This window comes from Chrysochloris asiatica, unplaced genomic scaffold (genome assembly GCF_000296735.1).
Source record: "Chrysochloris asiatica unplaced genomic scaffold, ChrAsi1.0 scaffold00049, whole genome shotgun sequence".
NCBI lineage: Eukaryota > Metazoa > Chordata > Mammalia > Afrosoricida > Chrysochloridae > Chrysochloris > Chrysochloris asiatica.
Window position 1 is genome coordinate 10,583,433 of NW_006408567.1, and position 18,354 is coordinate 10,601,786.

Here is an 18,354-nt window from a genome sequence, read left to right on the forward strand (position 1 = left end):
GCCTTGTTCTTTGCCAATTCCTTCAATGCACCTTGGACTTCCTCCTTCAGTATCATTGGCTCTTGATCATATGCTACCTCTTGAAATGGTTGAACATCAATTCCTTTTGATACAGTGACTCTGTGTATTCCTTCCATCTTCTTTTGATGCTTTCTGCATCATTCAATAATTTGCCCAGAAAGTTACCTTATAAAGCTAAAATGTAACTCTTTTCATCTTTTTGTATATGCTGTTAAGAATCCTTACCATATATTATCTCACTGGAAGCCTGGTGTGACACTGTAGGCTAAGTACTAGACCACTAATTTCAAGGTCACCAGTTCAAAGCCACCAGCCATTCTTCAGAAACCCTATAAATAGTGGCTAAGTATGACTTGGATCGATGGCACTTAATATCAGCAACAGAGTAAAAAAGTTTGCTCTTTTTGTGTATTCTTTGCCTTCTAGTTGAAAACAAACTGCCTCCACCAGAAAATCTAGAAGTAAGTACTAGAAACCAAGTCTCTGTTCTTCAGTGGAATTACACATATGAAAATGTGACCTTTCAAGTTCAGAGTCTCCGGTAAGTTCTTTTGCATGTTTTCTTTTGCCCAGTTTACATGACTATGCTTCTTTTTATTGTACTTCAGCAACTTGTAGCTCCTTACCCAGAGTCTCAAGTGCTGGATTGAGAGATTGCCAGAGATGGGGATATGATACAGTATTGAAAACCAAGTAGACTTCATTTAGTCTCAACTCTGCCAGAAACGAGCTCTGGCTGATGCTGAGCTAATCACTTGACCAATATTCTTAGGACATCTAGTGTACTTTACCGGCTCTGTAAAAAGGCGGCATTCTTGAGCCTAGTCTCTTCTTCAGACCTCTTTTCTCCCATGAGTCCCTGACATGATCTTATTCTATTCACTCAGGCTTGTGCAATTCAAAAAGTTAGCCTTCCCATTTTCTTTCTTTCTTTTTTATTTATTTTTGAGGAAGGTGGGACATCTGTTTTTCTGTTGTTGTTGTTTTTAAGTGTTTTATGAATACTCACCTACCTCTACCATTGTACTGTAGACTTCTTAAGGGTTTATTTTATGTACTTCTGTAACCATAACCCCTAACAGGGTATCTGACATATTGTGGGTACTCTTAAAACATTTATTGAATTGATATGCTAAAATTTTATAAAAACATTTTTGCCTTAAAGTGACTTTTTGAAAATGACTGAGAACCATTCGGATAAATGGGAACAAATACCAGGCTGTGAAAATGTCAAAACTACCCAGTGTGTCTTTTCTCGAGACACTTTCCAAAATGGAATTTACTTTCTCCGTGTCCAAGCATCTAAAGGAAATAACACATCTCGTTGGTCTAAAGAGAAAAAATTTGATACTGAAAGTCAAGGTAAGCAAATAGTTACATTTGATTTTTATATTCAAATTTGTGCAGGTGTTTCTAGTCTAAGTTGAACATTGTGTCTTGACTTTTTTTTTTTTTCCAGCTATTATATTTCCTCCAGTCATTAGTATGAAATCCATTAATGATTCCCTGTATGTCTATATTGGTGCTCCTAAAGAAACTGGAAATAAGTTTGTGAACCAGCATTATCTGTTTATTTATGAATTTACTTTTTGGAAGAACACTTCAGATGCTGAGGTAAAAAGATGGCATTGTATAATTCTGTGATTTAGAGTTATGATTTGTATAAGCAAAGGTAAAAGTTATAATTTTCAGAAGTTTTTCAGACTATGTCATTAACTCAGATATTTATAATGAAGGCTGTTAGCACAGGCAGCGGCTAACATATGATGCATTCCAGTGATGATGAGCTACCATACAACCATTTCTTTTTAAGGTCTGATCATTGATAATGTATGCTACCTGCAGTGTGGCAGTATGTGAAGAGCTGAGATTACCATTCTCAGTTGTTCACTCACATATGTTCAGTGTTATGGTTTATAAAGATGCTGGTAATAAAAGATAATGGTAATGAACACTTTAGAAAATGAGGAATGCTACTTAAGTCAGAACCAATTTACGTTAGAGTCCAGAATGGAGCCCAACTGTGAGTCAGGAAACTGTCATATTTTTCATGTTTGCATGATGGAGCTATGGATTAACAGCATCCAGACCCATTAAAATGCAGTTTTCTTAGCCCTATCACTATGGTGACCCAAAAGAATGTAGAAATCATTGGACAATATCATTAGCATCGCATGCAAGTAAAATTTTACTAAAGGTAATTACAAAAATGGCTGCAGCCAGACATTGACAGAGAACTTCCAGAGGTTGAAGCCAGATTCAGAAGAGGACATTCAACGAGGGATATTATTGCTGACATACATGGATCTTGGCTGAAAATAGAGAATACCAGAAAGACGTTTACATGTACTTTATTGATTATACAAAGGCTTTCAATTGTGTGGATCATAACAAGCTATGGACAACATTGCAAAGAATGAGTATCCTGGAACACTTAATTGTGCTCATGAGAAACCTGTCCTGTATGTAGATCAAGAGGCAGTTGTTCAAACAGAACACTGAATGGTTTAAAATTAGGAATGATATGTGCCAGGGTTGTATTCTTTCAGTCTGTGTGCTGAACAAATAATCCAAGAAGCCAGATTATATTAAGAAAAACATGGCCTCAGAACTGGGGGAAGACTCATTAAAATCTGCATTGTGCAGATGATACAACATTGCTTACTAAAAGGAAAGAGGACTTAAAATACTTACTGATGAAGATCAAATACTACAGCCTTCAAAATAGGTTGCAACTCAATGTAAAGAAAACAAAAATACTCACCACTGGACCAATGAAGAAAATCTATATCAATGAAAAAAAGATTGAAGTGTCAAAGATTTCATTTTGCTTGGACTACCATCAGTGCTCATGGAAGCAGCAGGCAAGAAATCAGATGACAGATTGTATTAGGCAAATCTGCAACACAATACCTCTTTAAAGTGTTAAAGAGCAAAGATGTCAGCTTGAGAACTAAGTTATGCCTGGAGAACTCAGGAATTTACATTTTTAACATGATTTTCAGGTGTTCATCTAAACTAGAGTTTTCAGTGTCAGCACTATTGACATTTGGATCACATAATTCTTTAATTTTTGTCCTGGACATTGGAGGCAGCAATCCTGGCCTCAATTATGACAAATGTTCCTTGGTGAGTGAAATTTTCTCCAATTGAGAACCACTGATTTTAATCATACATTCTCTGCTGAAGTGATATCACCTCCAACCGGCAAAACTTGGTTCTTAAGGAACAAAAGAAACAGGTATTCCAGTAATTTGCGTCCCTCCACAGTCCTGGTGTGGTGCTGTTGAATAAGCACTGAACTGCTAACCACGAAGTTGGTGGTTCAGACCTTCCAGGTGCTGCTCAAAAACCCTATACAGAGTTGCTACAAGTCGGAACCGACTCAACAGCACTTAACAGCAACAACAATACAGCTCAGCTCTACAAAACAAAATCATAGTCTTTAGTATTCAATTTCATGGTGGAGAACAATTAGAGGGAAAAAAATGCCTAAACAGACTCCTTAAACCAAAGCAAACCCATTGCCATTGAGTTGACTCCAACTCATCGTTGTTGTTGTCAGGTGCCATCGAGTCGGTACCGACTCATAGCGACCCTATGCATAACAGAATGAAACGCTGCCAGGACCTGGGCCAACCTCACAATTGTTGCCACGCTTGATGCTGCCACTTTGCCAATCCATCTTGCTGAAGGTCTTTCTTTTTTTCTCTGACCCTCCACCTTACCAAACATGATATCCTTCTCCAGTGACTGGGTCCCTCCAACTCAAAGCAACCCTATAGGGTTTCTGAGGCTGTAAATCTTTACAGAAGCAGAAAGCCTCATCTTTATTCTGCAAAGCTGCTGGTAGGTTTAAACTACTGTGGTTAGCAATCCAGGTATTTATCCTACAATACCACCAGAGTTCACTAAAATGGCCCCTTTGTTGTTGATGTTAAATGCCACCAAGTCAGTTCCAATTCATAGCAACCCTGTATAGGGTTTCTGAGGAGCAGCTTTTGAATTTGATCCACTGTTCTTACAGTTAAAACTGACCCTGCAGACCAGTGCTTATCCTACAGCACCTCACCAGGACTCCAAAAAAGCCCCTTATTGGAAAAGAAATTTTAAAAAGGGTTGAGAAACGCCATCTGAACACTAAAATTAAAAAAAAACAAAACACTGACAGATAATAGAAATATCAGATATTTATATGGTTCCAAGATTGCTTTTCCCTGTAGAATGACAAAATCAACCTTTTAAACTCCTGTGCAGTTAGGTTGATGAATTCTGTAACTTAATTTTCTATTGGAAAATCTCAGTAAATGCCAATAACTTGGCTGGCTGCACCGTCACTAGCAGAGTACACTATCACCATAGCATAATCCAGTCCATTTAGAATCATGGTCAGTTCTCAGTTGTCTGTAGATCAGACCAACCTGAATTTATGTCTGAAGCTATCAAATTGTGTTGACATTAGATGGATCTTGGCTGAAAGTAGAGAACACCAAAAAGATGTTTACTTTTGCTCTGTTGACTATGCAAAGGCCTTTGAATGTGTGAATCATGACAAGCTGTAGACAACATTGTGGAGAACAGGTATCCTGAACACTTAATTGTACTTATGAGGAACCTGTACATAGACCAAGAGGCAGTTGTTTGAAAGAACAAGGGAACACTGAATGGTTTGAAATGAGGAAAGGTGTGCAACCGGGTTGTATTCTTTCACTATTTTTATTCAGTCTCTGTGCTGAACAAATAATTTGAGAAGTTGAAATATATGATAAAGAACGTGACCTCATGATTGAAGAAAGACTCCTTAATAACCTGTGCTATGCAGATAATACAACCTTGCTTGCTAAAAGGGTAGAGGATTTAAAATAATTACTGATGAAGATCACAGACCATAGCCTTCTGTATGGGTTGCACCTCAATTTAAAAAAAACAAAAATGCTCACCACTGGACCAGTAAATAACATCATGATAAATGGAGAAAAGATTGATGTTGTCAAAGACTTCATTTGCTCAGATCAGTCATTAACACTCCTGAAATCAGCAGTCAAGAAATCAAATGATATATTGCATTAGACAAATCTGCAACACAAAATGTCTTTAAAATGTTCATGAGCAAAGATGTCATTTTGAGAACTGAGGTACACCTGACCCAAGCCATGGTATTTTCAATAACCTCATGTGAATGTAAAAGTTGGATAATGAATAAATAAGACCATAGAAGAATTGATGCATTTGAGTCATGGTGTTTGAGAATATTGAAAGTACCACAGGCTGCCAAAAGAACAAACAGATGTGTGTTGGATGAAGTATAGCCAGAATGAGCCTTGGAAGCCAGGATGGCCAGACTTCGTCTTTCATACTTCGGACATATTATCAAAAGCGACCAGTCCATGGAGAAGGACATCATCTTTGGTAAAATGGAAGGTCAGTTGAAAAGAGGAAGACCCCCAATGAGATAGATTGGCAATCTGGCAGCTTCAATAGGCCCAAGTGTAGCAACAATTGTGAGGTTGGCCCAGGACCAGGCAGTGTTTCATTCTGTTGTACATAAGGTTGCTATGAGTCGGTACTGACTCAAAGGTACCTAACAAGTGCATAGCCTATAAGCCAAGCAGAACTACTGTGAGCCACATCTTCAATGAGAGCTGCCCTAGATAAGGCATAAACTCATGAGTGCAAAAGAAATTATTTTTGAGCTATTGAATGTTGGGAGAGTTTTGTCATACAGTGTTATTGTGACAGTAGCTGACTAAAACAGACTCACAAAAAATTACATTGCCATCAAGTCAGTTCCCACTCACAGCGACACTATGAGTAGAACTGCCCCATACGGTTTCCAAGACTTTAATCTTTATGAAAGCTGATTGCCACAACTTTATCCCAGAGAGCAGTGGTAGGCACCAACCACTAACCTTTCAGTTAGTGGCCAAGTTTTTAACCACTGCCTCACCAGGGCTCGGTACATAAAGGAGCAATAAATATCCACATTTTACAGATCAGAAAATGAGACACTGCCTAAGGTCACGTAGGATCACAGTGATTCTGTAGGATAGCACTGAACTGAGAAGCACAGTCTGTGTTTGAGCCCACCAGTCACCCGAGGAAGAAAGATGAGCCTTTCTCCTACCACAAAGATTGGTGGTGGTGGTTATGTGCCATCGAGTAGGTTCTGACTCATAGCAACCCTATGTAGGGTTTGCAAGGCTGTAAATCGTTATGGGAGCAGAAAGCCTCATCTTTCTCCCAAGGAGCAACGGTTGATTTAAACTGCTGACCTTGTAGCTAGCAGCCCAGCTCATAATCCACAATGCTAACCATTCTGCCACTAACCAGAGACAATTAAAGCAAATCAGCATGTACATATAAAATAAGTTAGAGTTGTCTTAGGAATATACCATATGCTTTTTGGCAGCAGCATTTTTAGCTTCTGGATTTGGTTATAATGTGTTGTGCAAAGCAAATTTGTATTTTTAAATGCATACCAGCTAAGTGTTTAAAACAGACCAATCTTATATTGAATATTTAAAGAATCCAGAAAATTGATATACCATATCTGTTTATTCCTGAAGTGACTAAATGTTATCAATGATTTGATTCTTTTTATAGTTTGAAATCCTACAGAAAAAAAATGATTTTATTATTGATAATGTGCAACCACTGACCGTATATTGCATCAAAGCCAGAGCGCTCATCCAGGATGACAGATGGAATAGAAGCAGTGCTTTTAGTGATGTGGTGTGTGAGAAAACAAAATCAGGTCAGATTCTTTCATTATCTTAGTTTTAAAAACTAACTGGACTTTATTAATACTTGGGAGTTGTAAAATATTTCTTGACTACAAATATTTGTCGTTTTCTTCATATCCTACATTAATCAAAATTTAAACCTTCAAGCTAAAATTGCCTTTCAGTTTCAAATATATTTTAATACTCAATTCATGTTTTTGCTATTTCATCCAATAGCCACATAGTTAATTTCCTTTAATGATTGACTGCTCATTAGTATCTAATAAGATCTAAGTTTTCTGTTTTATGCATTGCTTTTAGTATATTTATGCAGAAATCATTTAATTCGTTCATTAAAAATTTTTTATATGAGAATAGTATTTTTTTAATGATTTGTAGATGTCAATACAACACACAACAGGCCACTCTAAATATTAAGTGCTGTTGAATTCTGCGATATGGTATGCTTCTTCTTGTTGTTAAGTGCTGTCATTTCTGAGTTGGTTTTGACTCATAACGATCCTGTATACGATTTCCAAGGAGCAGCTTATGAGTTTGAACCGCCAACCTTGTAGTTCAAACAGACCTTATGGTCTCATGCTTATCCTACAGTGTTGTGCTACCACAAATGTTTTGAATGATACTATCTAATAGATTTTATATTTCTTTTCACATGACTTTTCTTTTACACAAGGTGACAGTACTAATAAAGCATTTGTGGGTCAAACTTGTATTTATACTAAGCATCATTTATCATTTTCAGGTAATGCACCCATAGCTTGGATTATAGCTGGAATTTTCACTGTGTTATTTTCCATTCCACTTGTGGTTTATGGGATGAGAGGTCTTTGGAGATGTATCAATTATGTATTCTTTCCAGCATGTAAACCTCCTCCTAATATACAAGAGGTAAGTTATTTTTGTTAAGAGCTGGGTTTTTCTTACTGTGAACAGGAAATATGGCTGATTTCAATATAGTTCATATGTTTTCTTGGTATCCAAAAACTAATAGACTGATTTGGATATGTTCTTCAAAATTCAGTTAACTTTACAGTCAGTCATTCAATGTAAGAACACAACATGGAATACTAAGGCTTGTCTTTAATCTGACACTTTTCTGGGAATTTGGTGTGGCATCACTCAAGTCATCATGATTCTTAATATAGCAAATTGATTAAAATGTCATCAGGTAGAAACTGTGTTCTGTAGATGAAACACAGAAACTGAAATAACTAAAAATACCAAGTTTCCTATCATAGTACCTCAGTGGGTTTTTTTGTCTCTTACCCCTCTGAGGTTAGCCTATTTAATGAAAACTAAATGAGGAAGGCCTAAGCATACAATCTAGCTTTGACTGCCTGTCTCGTGACTTATTTTGCAGACCCAGTAGTTACAATTATATCTTTGTAGTTGGAGACACCTGATGCTGAATTGTTGATAAGCTATAGTCTGTACTTATCTTCTGTGTGATCTTCAGCAGAGCTTTTAAGGGCATCCTAGGCTACAAAACAGGGCCAGTCCTAGGCTTGCAAGGAACAAAGGAGATAATCTATAAAAGTTTGCTGTTATTTTAAGGTTTAGCACTATAAAAAAAATGCTTATACTCCTGAGTTACCAAATATTCTTAATATCTTTGACCATTACTTAAAATAGACTTAAAACTAGCTGTCAGTTTGTCCCACTGCAATGGCATGTGTGTTGCTTTTATGCTGGAAGCTATACCACCAGCATTTTAAATGCCAGCAATGTCACCCATGATGGACAGGTTTCAGCCGAAGGATCAGTAGTTATAAAATATGGCCTTGGTGATACTGGCTATCACAACAGAGTATTCCGGACTAATACTTGGAAGAAGCGAGTCTGACTACTGGTAAATGCATAGCCACTGGAAACCTTAAGAATAGCTGTGGAGCTTTTCGCAACGGGTTTGCCGCCAGAATACAGGTGTTGGTGAAAACCATCGCAAAACCTAAACCAAAATGGGAAAGGAAAAGACCCATATCAACATTGTCGTTATTGGACACGTCGACTCCAGCAAGTCAACCACTACTGGTCACCTGATCTACAAATGTGGTGGAATCGACAAAAGAACCATCGAAAAATTTGAGAAGGAAGCTGCTGAGATGGGGAAGAACTCCTTCAAGTATGCCTGGGTCTTGGATAAACTGAAAGCTGAACGTGAGCGAGGCATCACCATTGATATCTCCCTGTGGAAATTTGAAACCAGCAAGTACTATGTGACCATCATTGATGCCCCAGGACACAGAGACTTTATCAAAAACATGATTACAGGAACCTCACAGGCTGACTGTGCTGTCCTGATTGTTGCTGCTGGTGTTGGAGAATTTGAAGCTGGTATCTCTAAGAATGGGCAGACCCGTGAGCATGCCCTTCTGGCTTACACATTGGGTGTGAAACAGCTAATTGTTGGTGTTAATAAAATGGATTCCACTGAGCCACCCTACAGCCAGAAGAGATATGAGGAAATCGTTAAGGAAGTCAGCACCTACCTTAAGAAAATTGGCTACAACCCTGACACAGTAGCATTTGTGCCAATTTCTGGTTGGAATGGTGACAATATGCTGGAGCCAAGTGCTAACATGCCTTGGTTCAAAGGATGGAAAGTCACCCGTAAGGATGGCAATGCCAGTGGAACCACATTGCTTGAAGCTCTGGATTGCATCCTGCCACCAACTCGTCCAACTGACAAGTCCCTGCGTCTGCCTCTCCAGGATGTCTACAAAATTGGTGGTATTGGCACTGTCCCTGTGGGCAGAGTGGAGACTGGTGTTCTCAAACCAGGCATGGTGGTCACCTTTGCTCCTGTCAATGTTACCACTGAAGTAAAATCTGTTGAAATGCACCATGAGGCTTTGAGTGAAGCTCTGCCTGGGGACAATGTAGGCTTCAATGTAAAGAACGTCTCTGTCAAAGATGTTCGCCGTGGCAATGTGGCTGGTGACAGCAAAAATGATCCACCAATGGAAGCAGCTGGCTTCACTGCACAGGTGATCATCCTGAACCATCCAGGCCAAATCAGTGCTGGATATGCACCTGTGCTGGATTGTCACACAGCTCACATTGCTTGCAAGTTTGCTGAGTTCAAGGAGAAGATTGAGAGCCGGTCTGGTAAGAAGCTAGAAGATGGCCCTAAATTCTTGAAGTCTGGTGATGCTGCCATTGTTGACATGGTTCCCGGCAAGCCTATGTGTGTTGAAAGCTTCTCGGACTATCCTCCTTTGGGTCGTTTTGCTGTTTGCGACATGAGACAGACTGCTGCTGTGGGTATCATCAAGGCAGTGGACAAAAAGGCTGCTGGAGCTGGCAAAGTCACCAAGTCTGCTCAGAAAGCTCAGAAGGCTAAATGAATATTACCTTTAATACCTGCCACTCCAGTCTTAATCAGTGGTGGAAGAACGGTCTCAGAACTGTTTGTCTCAATTGGCCATTTAAGTTTAATAGTAAAAGACTGGTTAATGATAACAATGCATCGTAAAACCTTCAGAAGGAAAGGAATGTTATGTGGACCATTTGTGGTTTTTTTGTGTGGCAGTTTTAAGTTATTAGTTTTTAAAATCAGTACTTTTTAAATGGAAACAACTTGACCAAAAATTTGTCACAGAATTTTGAGACCCATTAAAACATAGTTTAATGAAAAAAAAAAAAAAGAATAGCCGTGGAACATTGTCAGATATGGTGCTGGAAGATGAGCCCCTCAGGTTGAAAGGCACTCAAAATAAAACTGGGGAAGAGCTGCCTCCACAAAGTAGAGTTGACCTTAATGATATGAATGGAGGAAAGTTTTCTAGACCTTCATTTGTTGATGGGGCACAACTCAAAGTGAGAAGAAATATCTGCACACATCCATTAATAATCAGAACATAGGATATACTAAGTATGAATCTAGGAAAATTAGATGTTGTCAGAAATTAATGGAATGCATAATGGTAGATATCCTAGGCATTAGTGAGCTGAAATGAACTTGTATTGGCCATTTTGAATCAAACAGTCATATATTTTATTATGCCAGGGATGACAAACTAAGGAGGAAAGGCATCACATTCATCGTCAAAAAGAGCATTTCAAGGTCTGTTCTATCTTGAAATGCAGTGTTGTCTGTGATAAGATAATACTCATATGCCCACAAGGAAGACCAATTAATACCACTATTATTCAAAATACACAGGAACTACTAAAGCCAGTGATGAGAAAATTAAAGAATTCAACCAACTTCTTCAGTATGAAATTGATCAAATGTGCAATCAAGTCACATTGATAATTACTGATCATTGGAATGAGAAGGTCGGAAGCAAAGCGGAAGGATCAGTAGTTATAAAATATGGCCTTGGTGATACTGGCTATCACAACAGAATTTTGCAAGAGCAACGACTTATTCATTGCAAATACCTGTTTTCAATAGCTTAAAAGGTAGCTATATACACACATGGACCTCAACACACATGGAATACAAAGGAATCAAATTGACTATATCTGTGGGAGGGGCAAAAAGGTAGAGAAGCTCACTATCAGCAGCCACAATTAGGCCAGGGGCAGACTGTGGAACAGATCATCTGTAGCTCAAATGCACGTTCAGGCTGAAGCTGAAGAAAGTTTAAACAAGTCCATGAGAGCCAAAATAGAACCTTAAACATATCCTACCTGAATTTAGTGATCATCTCAAGAACAGATTTGATGCATTTGACACTACTGACTGAAAACCAGAAGAGATGTGGGTGGGATGGTATCAAGAACCTCATACATGAAGAAAGCAAAAAACCATTAAAAAGATAAGGGGGCAAAAAAAAAAAAAAAAGGTATGGAAGAAAGAAAAGACCAAGTGGATGTCAGAAGAGACTCTAAAACTTGCTCTTAAATGTACAGAAGCTAACACGACTAGAAGAAATGAAGAAGTTAAAGAAGTAAACCGAAAATTACAAAGGGCAACTTGAGAAGACAAGGCCAAGTATTATAATAATGAAATGTATTATAATAATGAAATGTGCAAAAATCTAGCATTCGAAAGTCAAAAGTGAAGAAAATGCTCAACATTTCTCAAGCTGAAAGACTAAAGAGAAAATTCAGACCTTGTTGCAATATTGAAGAGTTTCTGTGAGCAAAATATTAAATAATGCAGAAAGCATCAAAAGACAATGGAAGTCATTGTGAGCAAAAATAACCGGTCAATGCTCATCCATTTCCAGAGGTAGCATCTAATCAAGAACCAATGATACTGAAAGAAGTCCAAGCTGCACTGAAGGCATTGGCAAAAACAAGGCTCTAGGACTAGATGGAATAATACAAATTAAATCTTTCAACAAACTGATGCAGCACTGGAGGCACTCACTGATCTGAGCCAAGAAATTTGGAAGATAGCTACCTGGCCAACTAATTGTAAGAGATCCATATTTGTGCTCATTCCAAAGAAAGATGACTCAGCAGAATATGGAAATCATCAAATAATGTCATTAATATCACAAGCAAGTACTGAAGATAATTCAAAAACGGTTGTAGCAGTACATCAAAAGGAAGTTGCCAAAAATCCAAGCTGGATTCAGAAGAGGACGTGGAACAAGGGATATCACTGCTGACATCTGATGGATCTTGGCTGAGAGCAGAAAATACCAGAAAGATGTTTGCTTGTGCTATGTTGACTACACAAAGATGTTTGACTGAGTGAATCATAACAAATCATAACAAGTTGTAAAGAATGGGTGTTCTATAATACTTCATTGTGCTCATGAGGAACATGTAGTCATTAGAACAGAACAAAGGAATACTTAATGGCTTCAAATCAGGAAAGGTGTTCAGTAGGGTTGTATCCTTTCACCATCTTTATTCATACAAATACAATTATTTGTATGCTGGGCAAATAATCCAAGAAGCTGGATTATATAAAAAAAAAAACAAAAACAAAACATGGCATCGGGATTAGAGTAAGATTCACTAGCAACCTGTGATATGCAGATGACACAACCTTGCTTGCTGGAAATGAAGAGGACTTAAAATATTTATTGATAAAGATCAAAGACCACAGCCTTCAGTATGGATTGCCCCTCAATGTAAAGATAAACAGAGAAAAGATTTTAAGTTGCCAAAGACTTCATTTTGCTTAGATCCACCATCAACACTCTTGGAAATAACAGTCAAGAAATCAAGTGATGTATTGCATTAGGCAAATCTGCTGCACAAGACTTGTGTTCAAGAGCAAAGATGTCAGTTTGAAAGCTAAGGTACTCGTGCCATGGTATTTTCAGTTGCCTCATATACATGTGAAAATTGGACTATTAATAAGAAACACCACAGAAAAAAGAATGCATTTGAATTATGGTGTTGAAGAATATTGAAAGTACCATCAAGTGCCTGGGAAGAAGTACAGCCAGAATGCTCCTTACAATCGAGGATGGTGAGACTTGGTCTCTTGTTTTATAGACATGTTGTCAAGAGAGATCAGTCTCTGGTGAAGGACGTCATGGTTGGAAAAGTGGAGGGTCGGTGCAAAAGAGGAAGACTCCCAACAAGATGGCTTGACATGGTGGCAGCAACAATGGGCTCAAGCATAATAATTTTGAGGATGGCGCAGGCCTGAGCAGTGATTCATTCTGTTGTTCTTAGGGTCATTATGAGTCAGAATCAACTTGACAGCACCTTACAACAGCAGCAACAACAATTATATTCATAGTTGAACAGAACAAATCTTTTAGTTGTGAATTGGATAATATCATTTTTATTGTTTCCAGGATCTCAGTGCTCTCTTCCTGCCCGCCCTCACACATGTCCTCCTGCCCTGTGCCCTGACAGCACAGTCCTCCGTTCTCAGGTGCTGTTCATACTCAGGAAGATATCCAGATGTAATAGCCCTTACTAGTGTTAGAGTGACTGTAAACATTGTAACAATGCTGGTATGCTCTTAACTGACATTTTACTATACATGACAAAGGCAGGCTTTCTAAATAATGGACATGAGAAACTAAAGTGATTAGAACTAGAAAACCGATTTTCATTATCTTAAGTAATCTGTTTCTGTTCTCTCCTTTGTTAAATTAGTATTTCTCGGAACAGTCATTGAAGAATCTACTCCTTTCCACCTCTGAAGAACAAACTGAAAGATGTTCTATAGTTGAAAACACGAACACTCTTACTATAGTAGAAGAAACTAATCAAATTGATGATCACAAAAAGTACAATTCCCAAACTAGTAGGGATTCTGGAAACTATTCTAATGAGGATGAAAATAGTGGAGGTGGAACAAGTGAAGAGCTTCTACAGTCAACACAAAATCATGTGATTGAAAATGAACTCTAAAGGAGTAGGGAAGTTTGTGAAAGTGTTTCTGGGAAGCCGAGTTACCTACTCTTCTCAGTAACTAAAAAGTGGACATTTGCTTGTTAGGGAAGAAAAAAAAAATCTTGAAGTCATAAGTCCTAAAAATATGGGTAAGCACTTATCTATTTGAAAATGAAAAAGTGAAAGTTTGGAGGAAATTCTGTACATTCTTTTCCACGTGTAAGATCATTGGAAAGACCTATCATTGAACCTGTATTGGATGAAATGAATTTAAAAGATACCTTCAGTATCATTGTGCTTTGTGTAGTGGGTCTTTATGTTCCTGTCAGGAAATACTAGGAGGCTTGGTGACACAGTGGTTCAGTGAACCCAAAAGTCAGCACAGCTTGAACTCAATAGATGTGCCTTGGAAGTGAGATATGGCAGTCTGCTTCTGTAAAGAAACCTTAGGGAGCAGTTCTACTCTACCCTACAGTGTCACTGTGAGTTGGAATCAACTCAACAGCAATAGGTTTGGTTTTGATTTTCAGGGAATAGTGTCTCAGCTGCTGCTGACTATTAACATGTGCCATCTGTTTGTTCTCCATTCCCAGTATTGTATTTCATTATCTCCTCAAGGAATATTTAAAACCTTTGGTCTTTTCTTTTGACTCTGAGGTAAGCACTTAAGCAACTTACTCTAGAAAATAGCTCCAGATGCCAGCAAGAATGATATATAAAAATTTTAGGGGCATTCTAGCCATTTATCCTCAAAACCATTGGCTCCATCATCACAGTTACATACGCCTTACCATGATATAGGATTAAAACCAGTAGTCTCTACTATTCATGAAGACTTCCTGTTTAATCACTTAAACAGTAGCCTGATTAGAATGTACAGTCACTAAAGTTATAGGAGTCCTGGTTATGGTGCTGTGGGTTAATGTGTGAGAATGAAACGTCGGTTTGAACTGCGAAGTCAGTGGCTCAAGGTCACCAGTCACTCCTTGGAAACCCTATCGCTGTGAGCTGGAACCAACTCAACAGCTCTTAATAACAACATTAAAGTTATAGGAATCCTGGTATGGTGCTGTGGGGTAATGCACTGTACTGTAAGGTCAATTTGAACTGCAAGATCAGCGGTTCAAATTCACCAGCCGCTCCTCAGAAACCCTATACAGGATCGCTATAAGTCGAAACCAACTCAACAGCACTTAGCAACAACAAAGTTAGAGGAAACAAGCACCTGTCTAATTAGAGAAGTAATTCTTATTCTGAGAGCATGCAGAAGTGAATCATAGTTTTTGCAAGGAGCCTTGGGACAAGAAAATGCTGATAGAACAAGAAGTAGAATAATTCAGTAGGAATAATGTATATAATCAACTTTTCATTGCTAACATCCTCAGAGGTTGGTTTGTTTTTATGGCTAGTTCTTGTTATTTTTAATACTAAGTCAACTCTACATTGTCTGTCAGTATTCAGGTACCCCTTTGTTGAGCCTGAAGAAAGTGCATCTTCTTGAATATCAACATGAAGGGGGAAATGTAACTAGGAATAAGATAAACTATTTACAAAAAAATATGCGATGCTTTCCAAAGGTAACCTATTGTTTATTTTTTAATTACTTAATATTTGAGATTGTCCATGATATCTTTCATGTAAAGGAAGTCTAGGAATTGTGATGGTCTCTAAGGCAAAATTCTAGCAAGTTATTTCACCAGGAGCCAGTAAAAGAAAAAGGAGGTGAAGTTACAAGAGAGCGTGCTGGGAAGTGCACATGACTAACATTTCTAGCATAGACTTTACAGAAGTAACGGGTTCATCTTAGTGGAAGCAAAGATTGAAAGCAGCTTCTCTAGAAAGGGCTGTGACAGGCCACACTTTCCCAGCCCAGAGGCCACATATCCAATGTGCCTTTCTAGACTTGCAGTCCAAGCCTCCTGAGTTCTTCTAGCGAGAACATAATGGAGATCAAGGAGACTAACCATCTTCTCAGACACAGTTCTCTGCTGGGGAATTCCCAAAGTGACCTGGAGGTCTTTGGTTTAAGTAGATCTGAGTTGGCCTTACATATGAGGAGACTTCAAAAAGTTCATGGAAGGATTCCATTATCTTTTTAATGCCATTTCTCCATGGCATTAAAACATCCGCAGGGTTGGTTTGAGCCACAAGGTTGGCAGTTCATCCTTACTCTTCATATGCAAAGACCCTGTCACCGTCAAAATTTGTTTTAAAGGGGAAATTTTGTTATTGTTGTTGTTAAGTGCCATCAAGTCTGATTATAGCGACCCTTTATAGGTTAAAAGGAGCTCTGGTAGCATAGTGGTTACGAATCGGGCTGTGAACCACAGGGTTAGCAGTTCGAAACTACCGGCTGTTCCGCGGGAGAAAGATGAGGCTTTCTGCTCCCGTAAAGATTTACAGCGTTGGAAACCCTGTTCAGGGTCGCTATGGGCCGGAACCGACTCGACGGCACTTAACAACAACAAACTAAAGGTTGGTAGTTCAAATCCACCAGCCACACCATGGAAGTCTGCTTCTGTAAATATTTACAGCGTCAGAAATCATCTGGAGCAGTTCTGCTCTGTCCTGTAGGGTCACTATGAGTTGGAATCAACAGCAATAGGTTTGAGGTTTTTGTGGGGGGTTTTGTTATTATTTTTTCCTATCATTTTAAAAAGCTATGACCTTGAAGGTTGTATCAAAGCTGCCCTTTCCTCCTCCTCTTCTCCTCTTCCCCCACCCCTAATCCTGTGATGACTTGACATGTAATATATTTATTTGTTTTGTTTGCTATATGTCTTCCTGCACCAAGATGTAAGCTCCAGAGAGCAGGAACTTTGTTTTATACAGTACTGGATTTGTAGCAGCTACAGCTGTATAGTGCCTTACACATAGAGAAGGTTTTCAGAAAATAAATATTGACTGAATGAAGTCTAAAATTGGAATCAAGTGGGTTGTTTCTGATAATGTATGCTTTATTAGCTTGTGGAAGAACTTAACCATGTTTTTCGTGTTTCTGTGTAATAAATTAACAACTACTGGTGTGACACTGCAGGGTGATGCACTAGGACCACAAGGTTGTTTTGATCCACAAGTTCAACCTCACCAGTTGTTCCTTGGAAACCCCACGCAGGGTCTCTATGAGTCAGAACCGACTCGACAACACTTAACAACAACAGCAACACTCACTATCTCCTTATCTGATGCTTCACAGTTATGAAAATAGTAAAAACCCTCTCTTTTGCGTGTTAACAATGTATGTCTGATAATAACAAACTCTTAAGTCATGAGGCAATAACCTCATATGGATGCGAAAGCTGGACAGTGAATAAGGAAGATCGTAGAAGAATTGATGCCTTTGAGTTGTGGTGTTGGAGGAGAATACTGAAAGTGCCATGGGCTGCCAAAAGAACCAATAGATCTGTTTTGGAAGAAGTGCAGCCAAAGTGCTCCTTGGAGGCCAAGATGGCTAGGCTTCGTCTCTCCTACTTTGGACACATTGTTCGGAGAGAACAGTCGCTGGAGAAGGATGTCATGCTAGGTAAGGTGGAGGGTCAGAGAAAAAGAGGAAGACCTCTAACGAGATGGATTGGCTAGGTGGCATCATTAATGGCGTCAAGTGTGGCGGCGGTAGTGAGGTTGGCCCAGGATCGGACATTGTTTCGTTGTTCTGTACATGGGGTCGCTATGAGTCGGTTCCGACTCGATGGCACCTGACAACAACAACAAGTCATGAGGCAAGAATGACACCAGCTGTGATGGTTAAGGTTATGTGTCAACTTGGCTGGGCCATGCTTCTCAGTGGTTCGGCAGTTGTGTAGTGATGTAATTTGGCAGGTATGTTAGAGGAAACTTGGCAGTTAATGTAGTGATGTAGTCATCCTCCATTTTGTGATCTGATGTGCTCATCCTTCATTTTCATGTAGTGCCGATTTTTGCATAACAACCTGGTCTTTGGAACCTAACCATGTCCATAAATGAGGAGTGGGTGTATCTTTTTCATTTATGTCTTAAATCCTACTGTTAAAAACAATTTTATAGAATAAACATTGGGCTTAAACATCTTGATTTTTTTAATTGTACTTAAGTAAGTTTTGATGCACCAAAGGTGCTGCAGCTGATGCTTTCTCCAAAAGATATTCAGAGTAGAGTGTGCTGACACTGCCCCAGATGTTCCAGTGTCTGGTGTTGAGTGTCCTGAAGGAGTCACCCTGCCATCACTGTGCCAAGACCCATAGAGAAAGAGCTGCTGGTGTGCTGTTCCGCCACCCTTCCACCCCCCCGCCTCATTCCTTCAACCTAAGATTTAGCCAGAGGTAAAGATTACAAATTGGGCTGCTAATCT

General features: G+C 38.9%; 2 protein-coding genes across 2 annotated transcripts in view; both read left to right on the forward strand.

The window, feature by feature from the left end:
• Window positions 1-14,045, forward strand: part of IFNAR1 (interferon (alpha, beta and omega) receptor 1) — a 34,173-nt gene extending 20,128 nt beyond the window's left edge. The window contains exons 6-11 of the mRNA XM_006862601.1: window positions 448-562; window positions 1,187-1,383; window positions 1,481-1,635; window positions 6,625-6,775; window positions 7,507-7,652; window positions 13,788-14,045. Of these exons, the coding sequence (XP_006862663.1) occupies window positions 448-562; window positions 1,187-1,383; window positions 1,481-1,635; window positions 6,625-6,775; window positions 7,507-7,652; window positions 13,788-14,045 (1,022 nt within the window). The remainder of the gene's footprint in view (window positions 1-447; window positions 563-1,186; window positions 1,384-1,480; window positions 1,636-6,624; window positions 6,776-7,506; window positions 7,653-13,787) is intronic.
• LOC102829041 (elongation factor 1-alpha 1-like) lies at window positions 8,663-10,398 on the forward strand. The gene has a single exon (XM_006862541.1). It carries the CDS (start codon window positions 8,723-8,725, stop codon window positions 10,109-10,111), a length of 1,389 nt encoding a protein of 462 aa, XP_006862603.1. The 5' UTR covers window positions 8,663-8,722; the 3' UTR covers window positions 10,112-10,398.
• Window positions 14,046-18,354: the final 4,309 nt, after the last annotated feature.

Excerpts from the sequence above, each read along its gene's own strand:
- LOC102829041 (XM_006862541.1), top strand. The coding sequence starts at position 8,723 with ATGGGAAAGGAAAAGACCCATATCAACATTGTCGTTATTGGACACGTC.